The sequence below is a fragment of the Falco punctatus genome (genome assembly GCF_963210335.1).
Source record: "Falco punctatus genome assembly, chromosome: 6".
NCBI classification, from domain to species: domain Eukaryota; kingdom Metazoa; phylum Chordata; class Aves; order Falconiformes; family Falconidae; genus Falco; species Falco punctatus.
Window position 1 is genome coordinate 77,456,332 of NC_137585.1, and position 19,053 is coordinate 77,475,384.

The 19,053-nt window shown below is 46.9% G+C and overlaps 2 protein-coding genes across 2 annotated transcripts; one reads left to right on the forward strand and one right to left on the reverse strand.

Moving 5' to 3' along the window:
* Nucleotides 1-148: 148 nt before the first annotated feature.
* Nucleotides 149-13,789, reverse strand: LOC308066334 (butyrophilin subfamily 2 member A1-like). Its single transcript, XM_080393465.1, has 8 exons — nucleotides 11,070-13,789; nucleotides 9,291-9,638; nucleotides 7,781-8,065; nucleotides 7,141-7,283; nucleotides 6,764-6,790; nucleotides 3,228-3,248; nucleotides 3,020-3,046; nucleotides 149-2,611 (listed from the first exon to the last, which is right to left on the reverse strand). The coding sequence occupies exons 1-8, from the start codon at nucleotides 11,146-11,148 to the stop codon at nucleotides 2,021-2,023; spliced, it is 1,521 nt and encodes a 506-aa protein (XP_080249591.1). The 5' UTR covers nucleotides 11,149-13,789; the 3' UTR covers nucleotides 149-2,020.
* Nucleotides 13,165-19,037, forward strand: LOC308066335 (butyrophilin subfamily 3 member A2-like; the record flags this gene model as incomplete). The annotated part of the gene is made up of 4 exons (XM_080393466.1): nucleotides 13,165-13,303; nucleotides 17,164-17,520; nucleotides 17,873-18,157; nucleotides 19,003-19,037. The coding sequence occupies 4 exons, from the start codon at nucleotides 13,165-13,167 to the stop codon at nucleotides 19,035-19,037; spliced, it is 816 nt and encodes a 271-aa protein (XP_080249592.1).
* Between the last annotated feature and the right edge of the window lie 16 nt (nucleotides 19,038-19,053).

The following is a 19,053-nucleotide window of genomic DNA, read 5'->3' on the forward strand; positions in this document are numbered from 1 at the left end:
TTTTGTCCCCCCCCAGACATCAGCGTTGACTACATTGGACGTCACAGGGTAAGTCGTGGCACAGCTTTGGTGGCTAACAGGGGAGTGGGGTCCCCAGGGGTGGGATGTGCTGGCTGGGGTCTGTGCTGGTGGCTTGGGTAGGGTGGAGTCCCACGGTGCCACTGCCACTGGGAACTCAATGGATTCACCTGGAGAAAATGAGATTTCTTTCTGTGGCTGCCTGCCCCTGCCTCACCTGATGCCCCTTTCTGCCCGCAATAGCTGGCACCTCTCCAACAACAAGATATATTTTCCATGAAGTCAATTTTATTTCATTTTATTTTTAATCCGTTTCTTCCGCAAACATTTCTCCTGGAAAATTAGTTCATGCCTAAATGCTTCTGTAAAATATCGAAGCTTTTCAAGCAGACCTGCCCCCAAATAAGAAATAAGGACCCAGCCAGAAACACGATATTGCCCCAAATCTGATATTCTTTTTGCTACTTTGTGCACCCAGCCTGGTCTTCCAAAGCGCCTGGCTCCCTCCGATGCCCCTCCAGCCTGGGGCTGGGTGCTGGCGCCGGGCTTGCAGCCCACAAAAATAAACCCCGGCGTTTCTGCAGCCTCTCGTGCAGGCGATGAACACCACCTCAACCTACGCCACCGTGACCCGCTCCTCTGGCCAGCCCCGGTAACGCCCCGGCACTGGGAAAAATCCAGAATGATGGTGTTTGTCTTCCCACGTATCCACCGCGTGTGATGGAGCCCGGCGTTCTCGGAGACGCCCGAACGCCCCTCTTGCCCGTGGGCAGTGGTGAATGAATTCCTGGGCTTGCTTCACTTGCTTGTGCAGCTTTTTGTTTCATTATTAAACCGCCTTTATCTCGACCCATGCGTTTTGTCACTGTTACGCCTCCGTCCCTCTGCCCCATCCCGAGGCGGCGAGCAGCAGTCACGTTGCCGGCTGGGGTTACAGCACAACGGCCCCAAAGAAAAAGGAACATGAGCAGGTCAGAGGAGGAGAAGGAGGGCTCCAAGAGCAGGTACCCCCTGAAGGGCTGGCAGCCAGGGGATGACGGAGCAGGGATACCTTGGAAGGCAGCACAGCCCACGGAGGACCCCCAGGGGAGCAAGGGAGAGGCAAGGAGCGGCACAGAGAAACCCCTCCGGCATCACCCCAGCCCCTCACCGGGGAGACTCTGCGGAACCTCCGGGGGTAGAAAGGTGAGGGAAGAGTGGCTAGAGTGGGGCTGGGTGTGGGGGAGAGCGTGGGAAAGGGTGGAAGTGGATTGGAAACTTCCTCTGTCTTTCATTTCCCCATACCCAAACGAGTAATGGAATATTTTTTGCCAACTTGCAGTAAATCGGGTTAAATCCCCCCAACCTAATCTCTTTTTACCCAATTAGTGAGTGATTGCTCCATCTGTACTGTTACCCATCAGTTTCCTGCTTCCAGTTCCTCCCAGTTTCCCCCCAGTGAGGAGGAGGGAGGGTCAATCCCTCGCAGCCTCGCAGGGAAACAAGGCACCCTCAGTGCCCTGCTGGAACACGTGCCCTCTCCTTTAACTCTTCCTGCCCTAAACGTCCCAATGAGCTGCAGGGTCACGACGATAAAAGACGCCGCTCTTTTCCTTCCAAAAGACGTTTTATTCCATTGCTGGATACGGCAGCGGCAGGACGGGGCCCGCCCGGCGCCGGCGGAGGTGCTGAGCCCGACATCGGCGGAGCGCTGGGTACCACGCGCGTTGCCGGCAGAGGGAAAGGCACGACATCCCCTAAAGTGCCGTTATCCCGGAGCAACCGAACGCGCCGGTGTCCTGGTCAGGCTTCCGCGAGCTCTGCTGGGACTGGGATCCTGCCTGGCGGGGGCTGAATCCGAGTCCGGTCTCCTTTCAGCCGGTTGGTTTTTCCTTTCCCAGTTCGTTCCCCCTGTTGCAGCCTCTGGCGTCGCCTCCTTGCGCTGTACATCACCGACGCCTCGGATCTGCCGTTCCCCTTCCTCTTCCCAGGGCAGGGTCTCTCCCTCAGCCCGTGGGTGTCTTTAAAGCAGCTTCAGCGGGGGAGGGGTGGAGACCGGGAGGATGCGCGGTGTGTCCGTCCCTTCCCGTCGGGACAGGAACGGGTAGAACCGTCCCGCGCGTCCCTTCCCGAGCCCCAGGGGCGCTGGCACCATGACGGCCGTCTGCTCCACGTCGTAGAAGTTCACCTGCCCTCCCTCCAGGTCCAGGAGCACGCCGACCACCGCAGCCCCCCGCTGCAGCCTCTCGCTGCCGCTGCCTCCGCCGCTGGAGTAAACCTGCCCCCGGGAGCTGTGCAGCGCCCAGCAGCCCTCCCCCTCCCCGCAGGGCGCCCCCTCCTCCCCCTGCCCCCCCGCGTCCCCCAGCACCCCCAGCACCCAGTCCTGCCCATCGCCCACCGCCACCTCCCAGTAGTGCTTCCCGGCTGCAAACCCTTCCTTTCCCACCAGCACGGGGACTGCGGAGCCGGCGCAGGTGCCGTCGGGGTCCGACGCTTCGCTCTCCGCGCCCGGGGCCGCCGGCACCCGCAGCTCCAGGGCTCGGCCGTCGGGATCCAGCCTCACGGGAACTGCAGGGCAACGGGGGGATGGGCCGGTGAGCTGGTGGGCGCGGGGCTACGGGTGAAGTGTTCCGGCTGGGAGCCGTCCTGGCGTGACTCCAGCAGGAATTCCTGCGTTCCCCGCAGCCGCCGATGGCCCGAGGGGCACCGCGGTGCTCGCGGCCACGTCCCCTGCGGGGCGCGCGTCCTCCCCGCCCTCCACAGGGCATCTCCTTCCCTTCCCCATCCGTCGCCCCGTCCCCTCCAGCACTGTCCCCGCATCCCACCCCGGGCAGTGACGCATCCCAGCAGCCCCTTCCCTCCCTCTTCCCATCATCCCGGACCCTTTTCCCATCAGCCAAGCCCGCGATATTGCTGTGACCCCAGCGCAGCTGGTACATCCCCCACGCTGCGGCGTTGCCACCTGGGGGTGGCTTGGACATTTGGCCAGGGAATTTTCACCCCCCTCCTCCCACCCGCTTACCTGCGTGGCTCCGGGCTTCCCAAAATCCTACGGGAAGGAAAATGGACATCACTGCATGATGTTTTATGGGGTGGTATAGATACTTCACAGATGGGGAAGGCTCCTGATGTGCCATTGCTGTCATCGCTGTGATACTGTGTCACTTTTCACCTCTTCCTCCACCGATACCAGTGTTCTCCACAACCACTATTTGTTTTTAACCACTTACCCAGCTCCGCTTTCTGTTGACCTGAAAGGAGAAGACATTCCAGTCAGTAACATTGGCTTTTCCTTTGTTTTTTATTCCCGTTTTTCAAAATAGGACAATCCTCAATCATGGAAAAGAAGACTGTTCCCCCCCCCCCCCCGAGGTTGGTATTTCACTGTACAACGTGGCTACAAATCCACGGATAACCCAGACGGACTAACCTGAAGATTTGTCTTACTACTTCTACACTCGATAAGAACATCAGATTGACATAAAACGTGTTTTCTTACCAAAGCGTTTCTTGAGGTTGGACTTTGCTGGAAAAGGAACGGCACAAATGAGTGATGCAAAAACACAAGGAGTAAATATCATCAACCTCTTTGCTGCGTAATCACCTCTACTAACATCTCTGAAAACTCATTTGAAATCAAAGTCAGCTAATTGATCAGACTAGCTTATTTTTACTGGCACTGGACAGCATCCTCAATGAATATTTTGAAGAAAAAAAGATTTTACCTGCTCGCCTTTTGTTTTTTTCTCCATCTGAAAATTCAGCAGAGAGGATAAAAGAAATGAAATTAACGGAGTCTTGGTTGGGTCTAAACTGCAAGTCGGAGGTTACTTGGTGGACTTTCCCGCTGCCTTCCATAAAGCCTTAAACCCGTGTTGCTTTTGTTGGAAACACGTAATTCCAACACTTTCTGTCACCTGGTTGGACAGCTGAGCATGCACACAAACATTCTGCAATATTTAAAGTTTTTATTTCTGGGACAGGGGACAGGAAATAAATCTCAGATTATGCCCGGAGTTTTTTGCATGGAAAAGGATTTGGTTCAGCTGAACTTTGTGTTTCATTTTAAATGCTTAACGATACTCACAGTGCCACCAAACCCCGTAATCAGACCTGAATACCAAAGAAACCAACCCAGAAAAAACCCCAAAGTGGACGTAACTCTAGCATAGAGCCAATTAAATGCAATGAGCAACAAAAGCATCTTACCTAACAATGACTGCAGTCGATTTTTTTCTGGAAAAGACAGTGCAGAGGTATCAGTGTGAGCTTTCAGAGTGGATGAATGCACTCAAGAATTGCAATACACAAACCCCAATATCCAGCAAGCGCAGCCTTGGGTTATGCTGTCAACTCCTTCAAGTTGTCATCAGTCAAATCACATGTCAATCAAATTTAATCCATGGAACCAAACGTAACCAAACGATTCAACCCACGGATGTATCACACTATTTCTATTATATTCATTATATAATACTATTTCATTATATTCAGGTAGCTCCTTAAGTTATGGTTTAAAAACTCATGAAGCAGGGTGGGAACAAGACTCGTAGGTCTTGCTGGTAGAGGTCTTACAAAGCCTGTTTAGGTCGTGCCTTGACTGACCATGTTTGAGAGGGATGTAGGCACCGCGTGCATTTCAGATGCCCTGGACTACCCCAAGCACCATGTAGGTGTCTCTCTGAAAGGTCTCTGGTCTCCTATAGAAGCTCCTTTAGGTCCAATTTCAGATACGATCAAAGCTCAATGAGGTGTCTGCTGCCTTCCAGCTAGGAGGTCAGTCGGATGACCAAGGGCATCGCAGACACTCCAAGGCACCTGGATGTACGTAAGTGGATTGAGCTGTAGGCGCCCCGGCTCCCAGTGGAGATCCATGAGTGAAGTTCACAGGGTTTACAGGGCCGCTCAGCTGGCTAAAGGTAAGCCTGAATAACCCTGAGAAAGGCAGATGAGTGGTCACCAGGAAAAGAAGGAGTACTGGAAGCCTCCTAAGAGCTTTCCACCCAACAGCAAGGATTTGGGTTGAGTTTTCGAAAAGCTCGCTGCTTTTTGAATTTATTTCTTTTTAATTTTGAAAATTAACTGCTATGTTAATTCCTTGTATCTTTACATGGTGAAGATCTTCAGTCTTCACTAGAGAACAGACCACATGTGGGATACGACGCGTGGTTGTCACTGGTTCCTTAATAGTGAGGAGGACTGCCACCCCTGCAATTAGCGTATTGCTAATCAACACTCAGTGTTTTCCCTGAATTTATGTCTTCGAGCTCTCTGAACATCGTATCATTGTTTCAAATGCAAAGGACATTTACCTTCTTCCAATTCCATCTTCGCTTTTACTGAAAAACAAAGAAAATTAATGTTAATTATTAATAACAAAAATAATAAAAAATAAGTGTTAATTATTCTTTTAAACTCCCCTCATCATACAACACTGTATTGACAAGCAGAATTAAGCGGGGTTAAAACTTTTAATTAATTTAACCTAACACAATCCCCAAGCTTCTTGCTAGCCCCAAAATTTATTTTTTAAACCAAGACATGCCTCTCTAATGGAGTTCATAAAAAAAATGAGGCCGAATTCTGAGATACCCAGTACTGAGTCTTGTCCCAACCATAGCCTGGACGGAGGTTGAGAGACCGGGAATAAATCCCTAAGGACACGGGTAGGTGAGGTGAGGGGCCGGGGGAAATGCCGAAGCCGCCCATGGAGCCCAGGTGTGCGCGCGTTCTGTGGGGGACACGCAGGCACCGGCGTCCTCCCCGGCCTTTGTGGCGATCGCCTGCAGAACAGTCTTGGATACCACTTACTACAGACAAGCCACAGCCTACGCTGGCTTCTCTCAGAAATTGTGAGCAGATCTGCTAAACTGGTACAGACCCCTCTGCGGGCACAACAACTGGAAAGTTTTTACAGGTTTCATAATGTTTTCAAGGTAGCTTATGCTTTTGCAAAAGAGCGTACCCTCAGCTGTCAAACCTGCCCAGGAAACAGAACCAGATGTGCCTCAGAGATTAAAATTATTCACCCAGCTTATTCGGCTATGCTGTGGCGACAGCAGGGGTCAACGAGGACTCTCCCAAACCATGAGCTGGTGTCATCTAGGTGACAACACGAGCCAAGGACCACGGCCAACAGGTGGTTTGGCTGTGAATATTCCATCCTGGTGAGCAGGGAAGTGCAGCACAAGCCACCTGAGCTATGCCCTACCCCCACCCCACAGCGGCAGGGGCAATGCTGGGACGGCTGGTCAGTTTTCTTTTCAAGTACGGACCAGAGGTGGTGAGTACCAAACAGATTCATGAGTATCCAGAGAGTAAGTTGCTTTTAGAGTCTTGGGTTTGGGATGGATCTTTGAATTACTCTTGACTGTTTGGTTGGTTCGTTTAGTTCTTCCTCTTCTACAGAATCTGGGGAATGTTTCTGATGGGTTAATTAACTCTTGAGTAATTACAAACAAAGCTTGAATGCGTATGACTATGCATAGGTGGTTTATGTCAGTCAATGTATAGTAATGGCTAGAGCATCACGAAGGAAGGGAATGCACTCTTCATAAAGCACAAATGAAAAAAATTTACTACGTTTACAGTATTGTGTATACAGGAACTTATTAAATTGTTATAAATGATTACTTATTACAAAAATAAAATTAGGAACTACAAAACATCGGGATGCCACTAGAACTGCTCATTAGTCCTGTAATTTAATATAAACGTAATAAACCCTTCCAACTTACAAATTGTCATCATCTTCCTCATTACTTACCTGATCGATCTGTTTTCTTGTGCTTACCTGGTTCAAAAGAAAGAGGGAAAAAAACCACCTTTTTGCATGTTTTTGGAGAGTAATAGGCAGAAATCACATGTCTGATTCATCAAGGCTCTAATTTTATGGACAAACCTCTGGAATTATCTTCCAAGGGAACGACACGCGTAGTTTGTTCCTCATTTCTGAGGTAAGGAGGTGCAATTTGCATTCCTCCATGCTCAGACCATGTATTTTCCCACACACACCCTTCTTTTTTTTTTTTGTTCCATTTCCTGAATTTGGTCATTAAACAATCCCCGATGGTTTTGCTCGTGAGATTTTATTTACAGTCATGGGCTGCTGTATGAACCCCTGTGCTATTTCTATATGTTGACCAAGTTAACATACGTAGAAGTGGATATGTAAAAGAAATACTTACTTCTCAGCTTAAAAAATACAGTGGAAATCAGGACCATGTTGAGGCATAAAATGACCAGGAAGATAATCAGCCATTTCGAAATGGAGGGGAAGAAAATACCTGTACAAATGACCAAAAGAAGTTATATTCTATTAACGATTAAAACATAAAGCAGTTATAACTTAGGATGCAGGCAACGCATTTGAGGAGCTGGTGAATTTATGTTTTATCCTGTTTCTGGATAATGAAAATTTTCGACTGTTGTTAAGGAAATATGTCATTTTTGCACGTGCATACGGTTGTGTCCTTAATCCATTTTACTTGAGCCCCAAGAAGCTGATTGTTTTGAATTTGAAGACGGGAACACAGAAAGTCTTGATGCTACCTGACTCCCCCCCTTTTTTTTTTAAGAGGAAAAATTGATTTACTGGGTGTTGGCAAAGGCTGTGTAGTCAACAGGAAATAAAGGTGGAAGACGACTGCAGCCCTCATGAGCTTCTTCCAATGCTGACGGTGGGAGTACATCCTCAGATCAGCTCGTGTCACAAAAATCGGACCCATGCCTTTTAGATGACGTGTCCTTTTGATCTGACAAGCAGATAACAGGGCTCACCCACCTGAGATCAGGACTCGGGACTCGCTCGTTGTGTTTAGTAGATCATTGGCCACCCTACAGGAGACTTCCATGTCAGAGCCTGGCTTTAGGGTCATGGAAGTTACAACGTTGTACAGCCCTGCAGACGTCGTTGTCGTCTTTGTGGTCGATAGTTCCTCCCGGATCTGTCCTTGGCCATCCAGCCAAACCACCTTGGGTTTAGGAAACCATCCAGCCACACAGCAGGTGAGGCCAATGCCCTGCTTCACATGACTCCTCAGGAGAATGGAAGGCACACCACCTGTAGCTAAGAAAAAGCACACATATTCTCCATTTCAACCAGTATTGAGAGTGGGAAATGGGTTTATCTTGAAGTCAACACTTCTTTGGTCTATCCATATTGGTATGGAAGAACATTGAAGGACTTTTCTGAATTTAAACTGAGACTGGAGCCCTGAAGTTTCTTAACGGCCAGCAAGCCTACCAGATGGAGAAGAAGGAACAATTTAAAGGAGATGACAGCAAACAGACCCAGCTGGGGATGGCTATTCTGGAATGCAGTTGCCAGTGGAATTTCCCAGAAATTTGTAAAAAAAGAAAAAAAAAATTAATCTCCATATACTTAGGATGATCAATGGATTACAGGAAGCCTGTGAAGAGCTGGTGTAACCCATCCATGAAAACAGAATGTGTTAGTGTCTCAGGATAACCGGGTAAAACTGTCACTGACATGGCACAAATTTGGTTTACAGCTTAAAAAAAATACTGTTTATACTCAGGATCTCAGCAGGCTAAATTAGAACGTGCCTTAAATGCTACACCTTTGCTCCATCTGGAGTTGTAAAGCTAAGAAGACATCTTCAGAAGAATCTGGCCACAACACCAGATGCCACAATAAATATCTCATGGAAATTGGTCCCCGAGTAGCAGAGAAATGGAGGAGGAACACACGTCCACTTCCAAGCCAACCACATTAACCAAAGCCACCCATGAAGATGGTATCTATGAAGGGACTGCAACAGAAGGAGGAACGGCAGAACAAATACGATACTGCTTTGTCCTCTAGCAAGCAACGAGGTAGGTGGTGAAGGTATTGGAATGACACCAACTGATCATGGTGACCATGGAGAAACTGGACGATCAGCTCGGTGATGTAAATTTTGCAAAGTTGTCAATGATGCAAAATACATTGACGTAAACATAAATTTAACTTTACATCAACCAGCTGGGTTTCCTGAACCTTCTGACTGGACTTTCATGGAGTACGAAGAGAGACGCTACTCCCAGGTCACATAGGGATGCAGGTGTTAGGGTACCTAAATACGGGTATCTCCAACTAGAACAAAAACTTACCTCAAATATCGGCTAGAGCGATTAATTTAGAGAAAACCGACCCAAATCACACATCCTCTCCATGAGGACAGCTTATATGTTCAATGATATTAAATTTTACGGTCATTCCCTCGGTCGGTGGTGGATGTAGACATTTCTGTTCAGCTCCGTTTTTGAATAAAACGAGGATTGCCACTGACCTGCCACTTGCAGTTCGACGAACACGTCGTGGTACGTGTCGTTGAAGGAGACCTCACAGATGTACAATCCTTTGTCGGAGCTCCTGACATCCCTCAAGTGCAGAGACATGTTGCCAGCTCTAAATTCCCTGGGGAAGAATTCGGCTCTGCCTTGGTAGCTCTCATCTGGCGTCTCCTTTTCATTTTTCCCGTCGTATCTGCTCACGGTTCTTTTTTGAGTCCGTTCGTGAAATATCCACCGGACAAAGAACGCTTCGGGAATGTTATTGGCTATGCGGCAGGGCAGAACGACCGCTCTTCCAATGACTCCAATGACGGAACTATTAGGAGGAGAGCTAATAAATTGACCTGTAAAGATAAAATGGCAGATTACTCAGGTGAGTAACGTTCGCGTTCCGTGAGGCTCGTGGAGCTTATCCTTCAGCCCTTGGAATGCTAAATGACGCAATTTTGGGAGGCCATTGAGGTGATGGCTATGGAGAAATCGTGGGAAAGGGGTGAACAACGAGAAGCCTGTAAAAGGTTGGATACAGGACGCAGGACCTACCTAACAAAAAATTAAAGGTGGGATTCAACAGCCAAAATGTTGGTACCTGGTATCAGTTGAAATGTCATAGGGTGGGCAAGATGTCCCTACTGTGGGGGTAGATGCGGTGTACACCCTCAGGTGACTATACTGATGTTGGATGTGTAGATTTCAGATTTCTAAAGATACCTGAGATGAACCCCACCCACAATGTAGATCTTTGTAAGGGAAAAACCAGGACATTTTATAACATCATTCTCATTTCCATTCCAAGGAGGATACCGGAATAAAAGCTCTTGGAATTAACAAAATCAAGAGCAAACAACAGAGATTTGCAAAGAAGTCCTATCACAGCAACTTGGCTATTCTACAGCAAGTTAAAAATCTACTGGGAGACACTGTGGAAATATTTACTATTAAATATAATGTCACTTCATATGTTGTACAGGATTGCATCTGGTCAAGCCCCAGGGGCTCCCGTCCGCGCTGACCTTCCTCTACATCTGTAGGATTTGCATCCAGAACTGGACACCTAAAACCACACGTCTTCCTAATCATAAAGAGGATTAAAAGTAAAACTTCCACCTTTGAATAAACGAGAGGGAGTCTTGCCACTGACCTGCCACTTCCAGTTCAACCATTGACTTGACTACGCTCCTACTACCACCAGTGGAGATGCAGTTGATGCCCATCCTACAGTAGGCAGCGAGTCTGTTCATTGGGTAGAGTTCCTTGGACACCTGTCTTTGATGCCCTGAGGTTCCCTACGCACAGGATTGGCACACATGGTAGGTGTGTTCTACTTTGGAAGACCAAGAAGACCCTACAGGGTCTAAAACGCTGGTAGGTGCCAACACATGAGCGACCGAATCTTATCCTAGATGCTGAGCTTGTATGTGGACGCCTCTTCTAGGAAGCCCAACGTAGGCAGCTAAATCTGCAAGCCAAATCCAAAACCTTGGGTGTAATTCGTTTGCTCCACCGAGGTGTCTAGTGCTGAGCTTCCCAACTGGCCTCCATTCACCAGTCTAGAAGGTTCTACGTCTCCTGCAGCCCTGCCAGATCACCCAGCCCACGTGGATGCCTTGGGTACCTTAACACCTACCAGACTTCACAAGGGCTTTAATTTGGTGGTTTAGGCCGTCAAACAGAAGAAAGCTGCCTACTCGTTATTTCCAACTTCTACATTTCCGTGAACCTGGGCAGAAATAAGCGGTTTTATTAAAATCTATTCCAAATGGAGCTATTTTTACCTGTAATCAAGCGTGATCCGTGTTGGAAAGTCAGCATGTGAATGGCTGTCAGCCACCAGAAGGGGGAACCCATCAACATCCAGGCTTCCTAATCATCCACAGGACCAAGAGCCCAGCTTCCCGGTGAAAGTCTGGCAGTATTCCTTCCGTCTTTTCACGCCTCCAACACCAATGAACAAACGTGATCGTGGAAAGAAAATAACAGGGAGAAAAATAAGAAGGAACTTGCAAAGAGGGTTGCAGGACAGCTTTTCTTTCCTCATTTCCTTGTCAAATTGAACTATATAAATGGTGAGGGGGGAAAAAAAAAAAAAAAAGATATTCTTTTCCTTCTCTGTATTTACCTTTAACTTCCAGAAACTCTTTATTATGGTCACCGGCACTTTTGTCCTTTCGATGAGAAGTTTAAAGCATTACGTCTTGTCTTTTGATATTAGTAGATTTTTGTTCCCTCTTTTTGTTTTTTCCCCTCCTTGTGTACAGTAAAAAAACTCATAAACAACCTTAAGGATAAATTCCCGGGAACGATGTTGCCATGCTGATCGCTCTGTTGACTTCCACGCCAAGATTTTAAAGAGAAACATGTGATTTAACAAACATGACTCCCTCCAACTCCCTCTCAAGATATTTGCCTTCAACTCCCTGCTGAACAAACCCTTACTTGCAGCATACTCACAGCAGATACGTAATATCTTTACATTTGTATACATATTATATAGATATAATATAGTCAGACTGACTAGTGAGCCAAAAGGGCACAATGCAACTTGATTATTGATAGAACAGCCCCTGATTTCCTCGGATTTTCCCTGTTTTTTCCCAAATTTCCAATCACAGATAACATCAGGTGCTGTCAGAGCTATTCCCACCGGCAAAGGGCAATAACGTGTCTGCAGCAGGTAGGTTCATCCTCATTAGGGCGAAGGATTAAATCCCTACCAATTAATTCAAGTACATGCGATGGGTTCCCTTCATGGATTTAGCAAAAATATGTAATTTCTTACCTGAAGAGTAAGAAGAACCTTAAGACTTCTCCATGGGATATGGTTGTGGTCAACCTTTGTCCTCATATCTTTATTACCACCGAAACTTGTGATCGCGGTTTCCACATCCAATAGGGCCAGGGAGGACTGGGCAGGAGGACTGGGGAAAAGGTGGTGCCAAGATTCACATTTCAAGACCAAAAAAGAACTTCTTGCTTCCCAATCCATCGCTACTTCTAGCTGGAGAAAGGCAGGGATGTTCCTCCTCTTACCTGAAGACTTCCAAGGGTGTCACCAACAACTTAGCAGGGGACTTCTCCTCTATTGCATGCCCAAGCGTTTCCCTCTCCAAATATGCCTGGATCTTGGAAGCCCTGGGATTCTTTTCCCGTGTTGTTCTTTTTACATCCTGTTGAAGAGCAGAAAAAAAAAATCAGAAAACTTTCTTCTCCTTTTTATCCTTCAGGTTTTCTGACTCCCGGCCGTCCTGCCAACATTTAGCGCTCTCAGGAGACTCTCCATAGCCAGGTTGAACCAAAGGTTCTTGGAAAAGGGATGTCCTGGAGCATTCACACGTGGTGGTGTGAAAATATAGATTGTTTGGTTGTGTTTTTTTAATTTGTTTTGGGGGTCTGGGATTTTTTTTTTGGGGGGGTCTTTTTATCTTTAAAAGATGATATAATACATATAATAAGAAAAGAAAAGTAGAGAAAGGAAAATAAAATAAAAGATAAGGAAAATAAAATAAAAGATAAAGAAAAGAAAAGAAAAGAAAAGAAAAGAAAAGAAAAGAAAAGAAAAGAAAAGAAAAGAAAAGAAAAGAAAAGACTATAAAATAACCTCCTAGGAACCTCCACTGGGACACTGGATAGAAGGAGTATCTCCATTACCCAAGGAGTTTTGCTCAACACTCAGTTGGACCTACTCTCCAACACCCTCCAAGATAATTAAAGAAAAATATATTTTTTTCCTCTTTTCAACACCTGGTACTGGCGCGTTGGCATTAAATCCCACAGCCATGTAGCAAAGGCGACTCTTGGAGGAGCATGAGGTTTGCAAGATGGTCTTGCCAGAGACTAAGACTGAAGAAAGGACGGAGAAGATGCTTGAAAATGAACGTGCGGAACGATGGAGCCTACGATGGCATCGAGAACGCGAGGTGTGAGGTTTTCTCACGCAAATCTTGGTGTTCCCCAGATGGAGTCGCCTTTGACGAGGTGAATTCCACGGGTCCATCTTGCAGCCTCATCGGTGATGACCTTGTCTGGAAAATGGGCAGAAGGAAAGCATGGATTAACTTTCTTAGGGATGCAGGCGAGGGGAAGGATTGTCGGGATTGTAGCAGCTCAACTGGACGCCTCGTATCATCAGGTGGTGCCGCCGATGCCCAGGAGTGCAATATTCTTCCCAGGAGATTTTTAATGGAATTCTGTCTGCCTTTTGGGCTCCCCTGCCGGCGCTGCTGAATGCGATGCATCTTCGAAGAAATCGAGGGCGGAACATTTGGGGTTTGACGAATGCTCCTGGTGTATCTGACCTGCATGGTGGGAGATGGGATAGATGAGGGGGGGAAAGGTGCTGAACAGGAGGCTTTGAAGTGGGGAGGAAAGGGAAGGGGAAGGGGAAAGGGGAAGGGGAAAGGGGAAGGGGAAGGGGAAGGGGAAGGGGAAGGGGAAGGGGAAGGGGAAGGAAAGGGAAAGGGAAAGGGAAAGGGAAAGGGAAAGGGAAAGGGAAAGGGAAAGGGAAAGGGAAAGGGAAAGGGAAAGGGAAAGGGAAAGGGAAAGGGAAAGGTAGAGAAAAGTAGAGAAAAGGAGAGGAAAGGAGAGGAAAGGAGAGAAAAGGAGAGAAAAGGAAAATTATATATTGTCTTATTATTTCTATATCTCACACGGCTCTGTGTCTTGCATGGTCATACTTCCAACTTCGAATCACCCTAGCGAGTGATGAGCTCATGCAACACCCCGTGCTGGTTTCCCCGCCTCCCCTTCATGCCATTCTCTTAATTCCACGTAATTTCCAGAAAGCCGTACTAGAAAAACGAGTCGTGCTGTGCAAGAGGGTTTGAAACATGATCCGCTCGTGGACTTTGGATCTACCATTGGCAAGTCAAACCTTTGGATCTCTCCTACTAGAGGGTGTTGGCACCTGTGGGCTGAGGCGTTGCACCCAAGAGCAAAACCTTGCTCATGGTGAAAGTTCAGCACTCAAGACTTGCAAGATTTCATAAAGAAATTGAAGTCCATCCCCTCTACAGACATGGAAAAGGAAAGGCCGTACGTACAGGTAATATGAGCCAAATGCTCCTCACTTCCATAATCCATGGGGAATTTCAAAGGGATCCTCTGGATCTCGCTCTTCAGGTAAGGAATTGAAGGGCGGCTGCAAGAGAATTGCACGCGGCAAGGTTTCCAGAGGGGGTTGCATGAATATTGAGCTGGTGGTTTGCTATTTATAGACCCAGGGAATTATTCCAGCCTGGAATTAAAAGGCTTTTTCCTTGCTTGGATCGGTGGGAACACGCTTGTGAGTGCCATTGTTAAATAATGTTATAACCAACTTGTTAAAGCTCGTTTGCATTTCTTTTTATTTCCCGCCTTGCTGTAACGAATAAAAGGCACTGCTTACTGAAGCACGAGGAATGCCTACATCTGACCGACAGTTTTCATTTGGAATCCATTGCTATCCACCAGCAACTTTTATTAAGGAAATTAATTGCTGAAACGCTGATGGTTGGCGGTGAGGTTGCTCCAAAGAGCGTGTTTGCGGCAGGAGTTGTGATGGGTGGGGTTGGTTGGAGGGCTGCAATGGGCTGATTCCGAGATTCTGAGACATCTTTCCATTTTTTTTTTAATCTAAATTTTAAAAATTTAAAATTTTTAAAAAGCAAATTTATTTGCTTTTTTTTTTTTGTCAGAAATATAGACTTGCCGTGTGTTTGCCTGGTGGGTTGTATACCAATAAGACTTCTGATGTATACCACGATATAATTATCTTCATTAATCAAGTATAACTCAGGTATAAATTTATCCTGCCGATAATCAGTATGAAGGATAGAGATTTTGATGTTCATCTATGCGCAAGCAATAAACCTTTGTGAGATTTTCCAGCTGGCAAATTGTGCAAATCTGCAGCTTTTATTTTGTCTTTCCTTTTTCAAAAATAATATTTGCTCGGCGTCTGAGAGCTCGTAGCTTTCTTTGGAGTACGGTAAACTAGAAACAAAGCAAACTAAACCAGGCTCTGTAGCTTTGCTGCAGGGGGATTTTTTAAGCCTTTTTATGCTTCCTTTGTTCATTCTACATCTTGGAAATGCTGACTGTACGGGGCCAAAAGTTAATCATCCAACAGAAAGGGCGATAAATGAGGGTAGGTCAGGACAAGGGGCATTCTGCAGCAGTTGTCTCTACTTTCAGTTTTTCAGAGCTCACACAAAAAGCCTCTAGGTGGAGGAAAATACTTACATTTTGCATTAAAAACCCTCTTGAAACATTGGGTGAGACCCTGCATCTACACTTACACCCCTAGAACACAGCATCCTCCCCGAGTTGCTCTACAGCAACTGACCGGTGGCTTCATCTTCCCTATGGATTCCTCCCCGAGTAGCCAAACATACTCGCTTCGCTCAGGCACAATGGGTGAATTTCACCTGTTGCTGCTTTTCCTGACTCCGTGGGTCTGGAATAATCGTTGGAAGGCCAATGCATGCTGCATAGGTCAGGAACGCTCCCAGCTGAAGCGGTGGTTTCAAAGGGCACGCACATCCGCTAATGGTTGAAGCCTGTAAAAGTCTCATTCGAACCAGGAATGACGTGGAAATTCATGGTCATTTTTGAAGACCCTTTCTCGAAATCCTCGCTTCTTCCTCCAGCTACCCCCAACAACAGGTTTTGGCCAAGGAGGTATGAGTAGGAGGGACAACCTAAGAGTTTCAGTGCACTGTAGATGTTTTCTAGGAGAACTTAGACAGGAATGAGCTTTTTAAAGACACTGCCAGCCTCAGGGTTTCACCTACCTCAAGTTAGACACAACCTACTGGCTTTACATTTAGCTTTGTGTCATCTAAATTTACACTAAATGTTGCTGTCCTGGCTAGAAGTTCCCTGAACACTGATCTCATGGGTGCTTGGGGACCAGGCATGGTCCAATACGGTGTTTTTCCAAGCCTCTCAAAAATAACCCTCTTTTCTCTGATGGTCAAGCCTAAGCCTTAAAATCACTGCTTAATCAATTGACTTTCATTAAAACCAGCTTATTCTGTCCTTTTCCTAATGTCACTCAAAGGTACCTGAACATCTCTGAGGATTTGTCCTTGCATCACTCCATATAGAGCAATATATAGAAAACCTCATGGCTCCAGTTAGATCCACTCTTCCCATCATCTGTTCCGTGCTGGAAAAGATTGCAGTAAGTCCGTTAAGATTTACCCTGGATGTTTTGCTTCTTGATGTCTTACGAAACTACAAGGCAACGCGTTGCGGAGTTCAGCCGGCGACGACTCTTCCCATCATTATTTTCCTACAGCTTGTTGGTTTGGTCACAGGTAAATCCAGTTTCTGTTCTAGTCCCAGTTGGATTTTAGAAGAGGTTTGATTTCCAGAGTGTGTGGATAGAAAGGGAAGTGATGGACCTGTTGGAGGGGGTCCAAATGAGGCCACAAAAATGATCGGGGATGGTGGTGGAACAGCTTTCCTGTGAGAGTTGGGGTTGTCCAACATGGAGAAGGCTCTGGGAAGACCTTCTTGAAGCCTTCCCATACTTAAAAGGGGCTTTCAAGAAAGACAGGGACACTTTTTAGTAGGACCTGTAGTGATAGATGAGAGGCAATGGTTTTACACTAAAAGTGGGAAGATCCAGTCTAGAAATAAGGAAGAAATGTTTGTTGGTGCTGGTGGTGGAACACCGGCACAGGTTGCCCATGGAGGTGGTTGCTGCCCCATCCCTGAGAACATCGAAGGTGAGGCTGGATGGGGCTCTGAGTGAAATGATCTGGTTGAAGATGTCCCTGTTCACTGCACGGGGGTTGGACTAGATCTTCTTTAAAGGGCCCTTCCAACCCCAACTATTCCATGATTCTAGGACAGGTAAGATTTACATCTCTTCTCTCCTTGCAGGCCAGTTTAGAATCACCCCTCCTAACAATCCTGTCATTGGAGTCATTGGAAATGAAGTCACCCTGCCCTGTCAGGTGGAAGTCACAGCAATGCCTGAGCAATTCTCCATTCAGTGGACATTTACTGGAAACTCCAAAAATATTGATGTGGTTGTTTACGATAGAAGAAAAACAGACACTTCGGTTCTTGAGGACCAGGCATACCAGGGCAGGACAAATTTTTTTCCATCTGAATTAAACAAGGGAAACGTGTCCCTTCACCTGAAAAACATCATGATCTTGGACAAAGGGAAATACACCTGCAGTGTCTTTTTTGAGCAATGGTATGATGCGGTGGTGGTTTACCTGGAAGTGGCAGGTGAGTGGAACAGCAGGCTTTTGTTCCTTCTTCCTCAGTCCAGTTGAGTAACAGAAAGGACTGAAGGGTGTCCATGGGCTGGATTCATCTCGCTTGCTTGAGAGAAAGTCTTGTCTTCTGTTTGTTGGAGCATCTTGGTTGGCTGGAGTTTCTTGGTTGTTTGGCTGGAGTGTCTTTGGTTGTTTGGCTGGAGCCTCTTGGTTGGTTGGTCAGAGCCTCTTGGTTGGTCAGCTGGAGCTTCTTTGCTTGCCTGGAGCTTCTTGGTTGCCTGGAGCTTCTTTGGTTAGCTGGAGCTTCTTGGCTGGCTGGAGCTTCTTAGTTGACTGCAGCTTGTTTTTTTGTTGTTCTATAGCTAAAGGTGATGAGTCTTTGGTCTCCCTGGATGGTCACATGGGTCAGGGCATTGGCGTCACCTGCAAGTCCCGGGGATGGTTTCCAGAGCCCAAAGTTGTTTGGCTGAACAGCAAAGGCCAGCGACGGCACGAGGCTGTGACCACCCAAAACGTGAAGACTTCTTCAGGGTTTTTTGATGTTATGAGTTCTGTGCATGTTGAACCAGGCTCTGACAAGGAAGTCACCTGCAGCATCATCAACAACCTGCTCAATGCAGGGTGTGAATCCCGAGTGCAGATTTCAGGTGAGTGACCTCCAGGCTCAGGACCCCTTGGTGGGCTGCTCCCTGGTGTCTCTCCATTGACCCTGGTGTGATGCCCCAGCACAAACACCCCGTCTTTAGGTGGCTAATGTGATAAGAAGTCCACCTTTACATCTTAGATCACTTGTTACCTTCAAGATCAATATAAATAAAGATAAAAAAGATAAATCCCGATGCAGAGCCGCTGTTTGGGAGCACTGTGCAATTTGGAGAGGGAAAGGTTTAGAAGAGCTCATGAGGGAGGCAGTGAAGGAAACATCACAACTAATCAAATGGCTCTAAACGCTTTGGCCGTGGGAGCCCGTCACAGCTATTTGGCAAACACCGGGTGAAAGTGACACCATTTATATTTCACAGATGTCTTCTTTCCTTCCACTTCGCCCTGGATGACAGCCTTCCTCGTGATTTTATTCCTGGATATTGCTGTTTTTGCAGCTACAGGCTATAAACTGACCCGTAAGTATTTCCACCCCTAACAGCCAGGGCAGAAGTTTTCCCCTGAGATGCAAAACACTTGAAAACTCAACATTTTAACATCAAAGTCAGGAAGGGACGGATGGGAGGGAGAAGGAAAGAGGGAAAAATTAACAGTGGTGTAATTAAAAATGAGAGGTTTATATAGGGGCTGCACATGTGAATGCCCAGGGCATCTTTTCCGTGGCTATGAGATGCCACTTTCTACTAGCACCGAACTTTACGGGCACGGGATATTCTTTTAGTTTTTAGACTAGTGGATTTGGAAACATTGAAATTTGACTTCGATATTCCCAACAGACAGCTTGTTTAAAAAAGTTACAACCTTTTTAACAGTTTCTTTGTTTTTCCAGGTAGTTTTAAGGAAACCCGTAAAGCAGGTGAGTAGCCAAGCACAGATATAT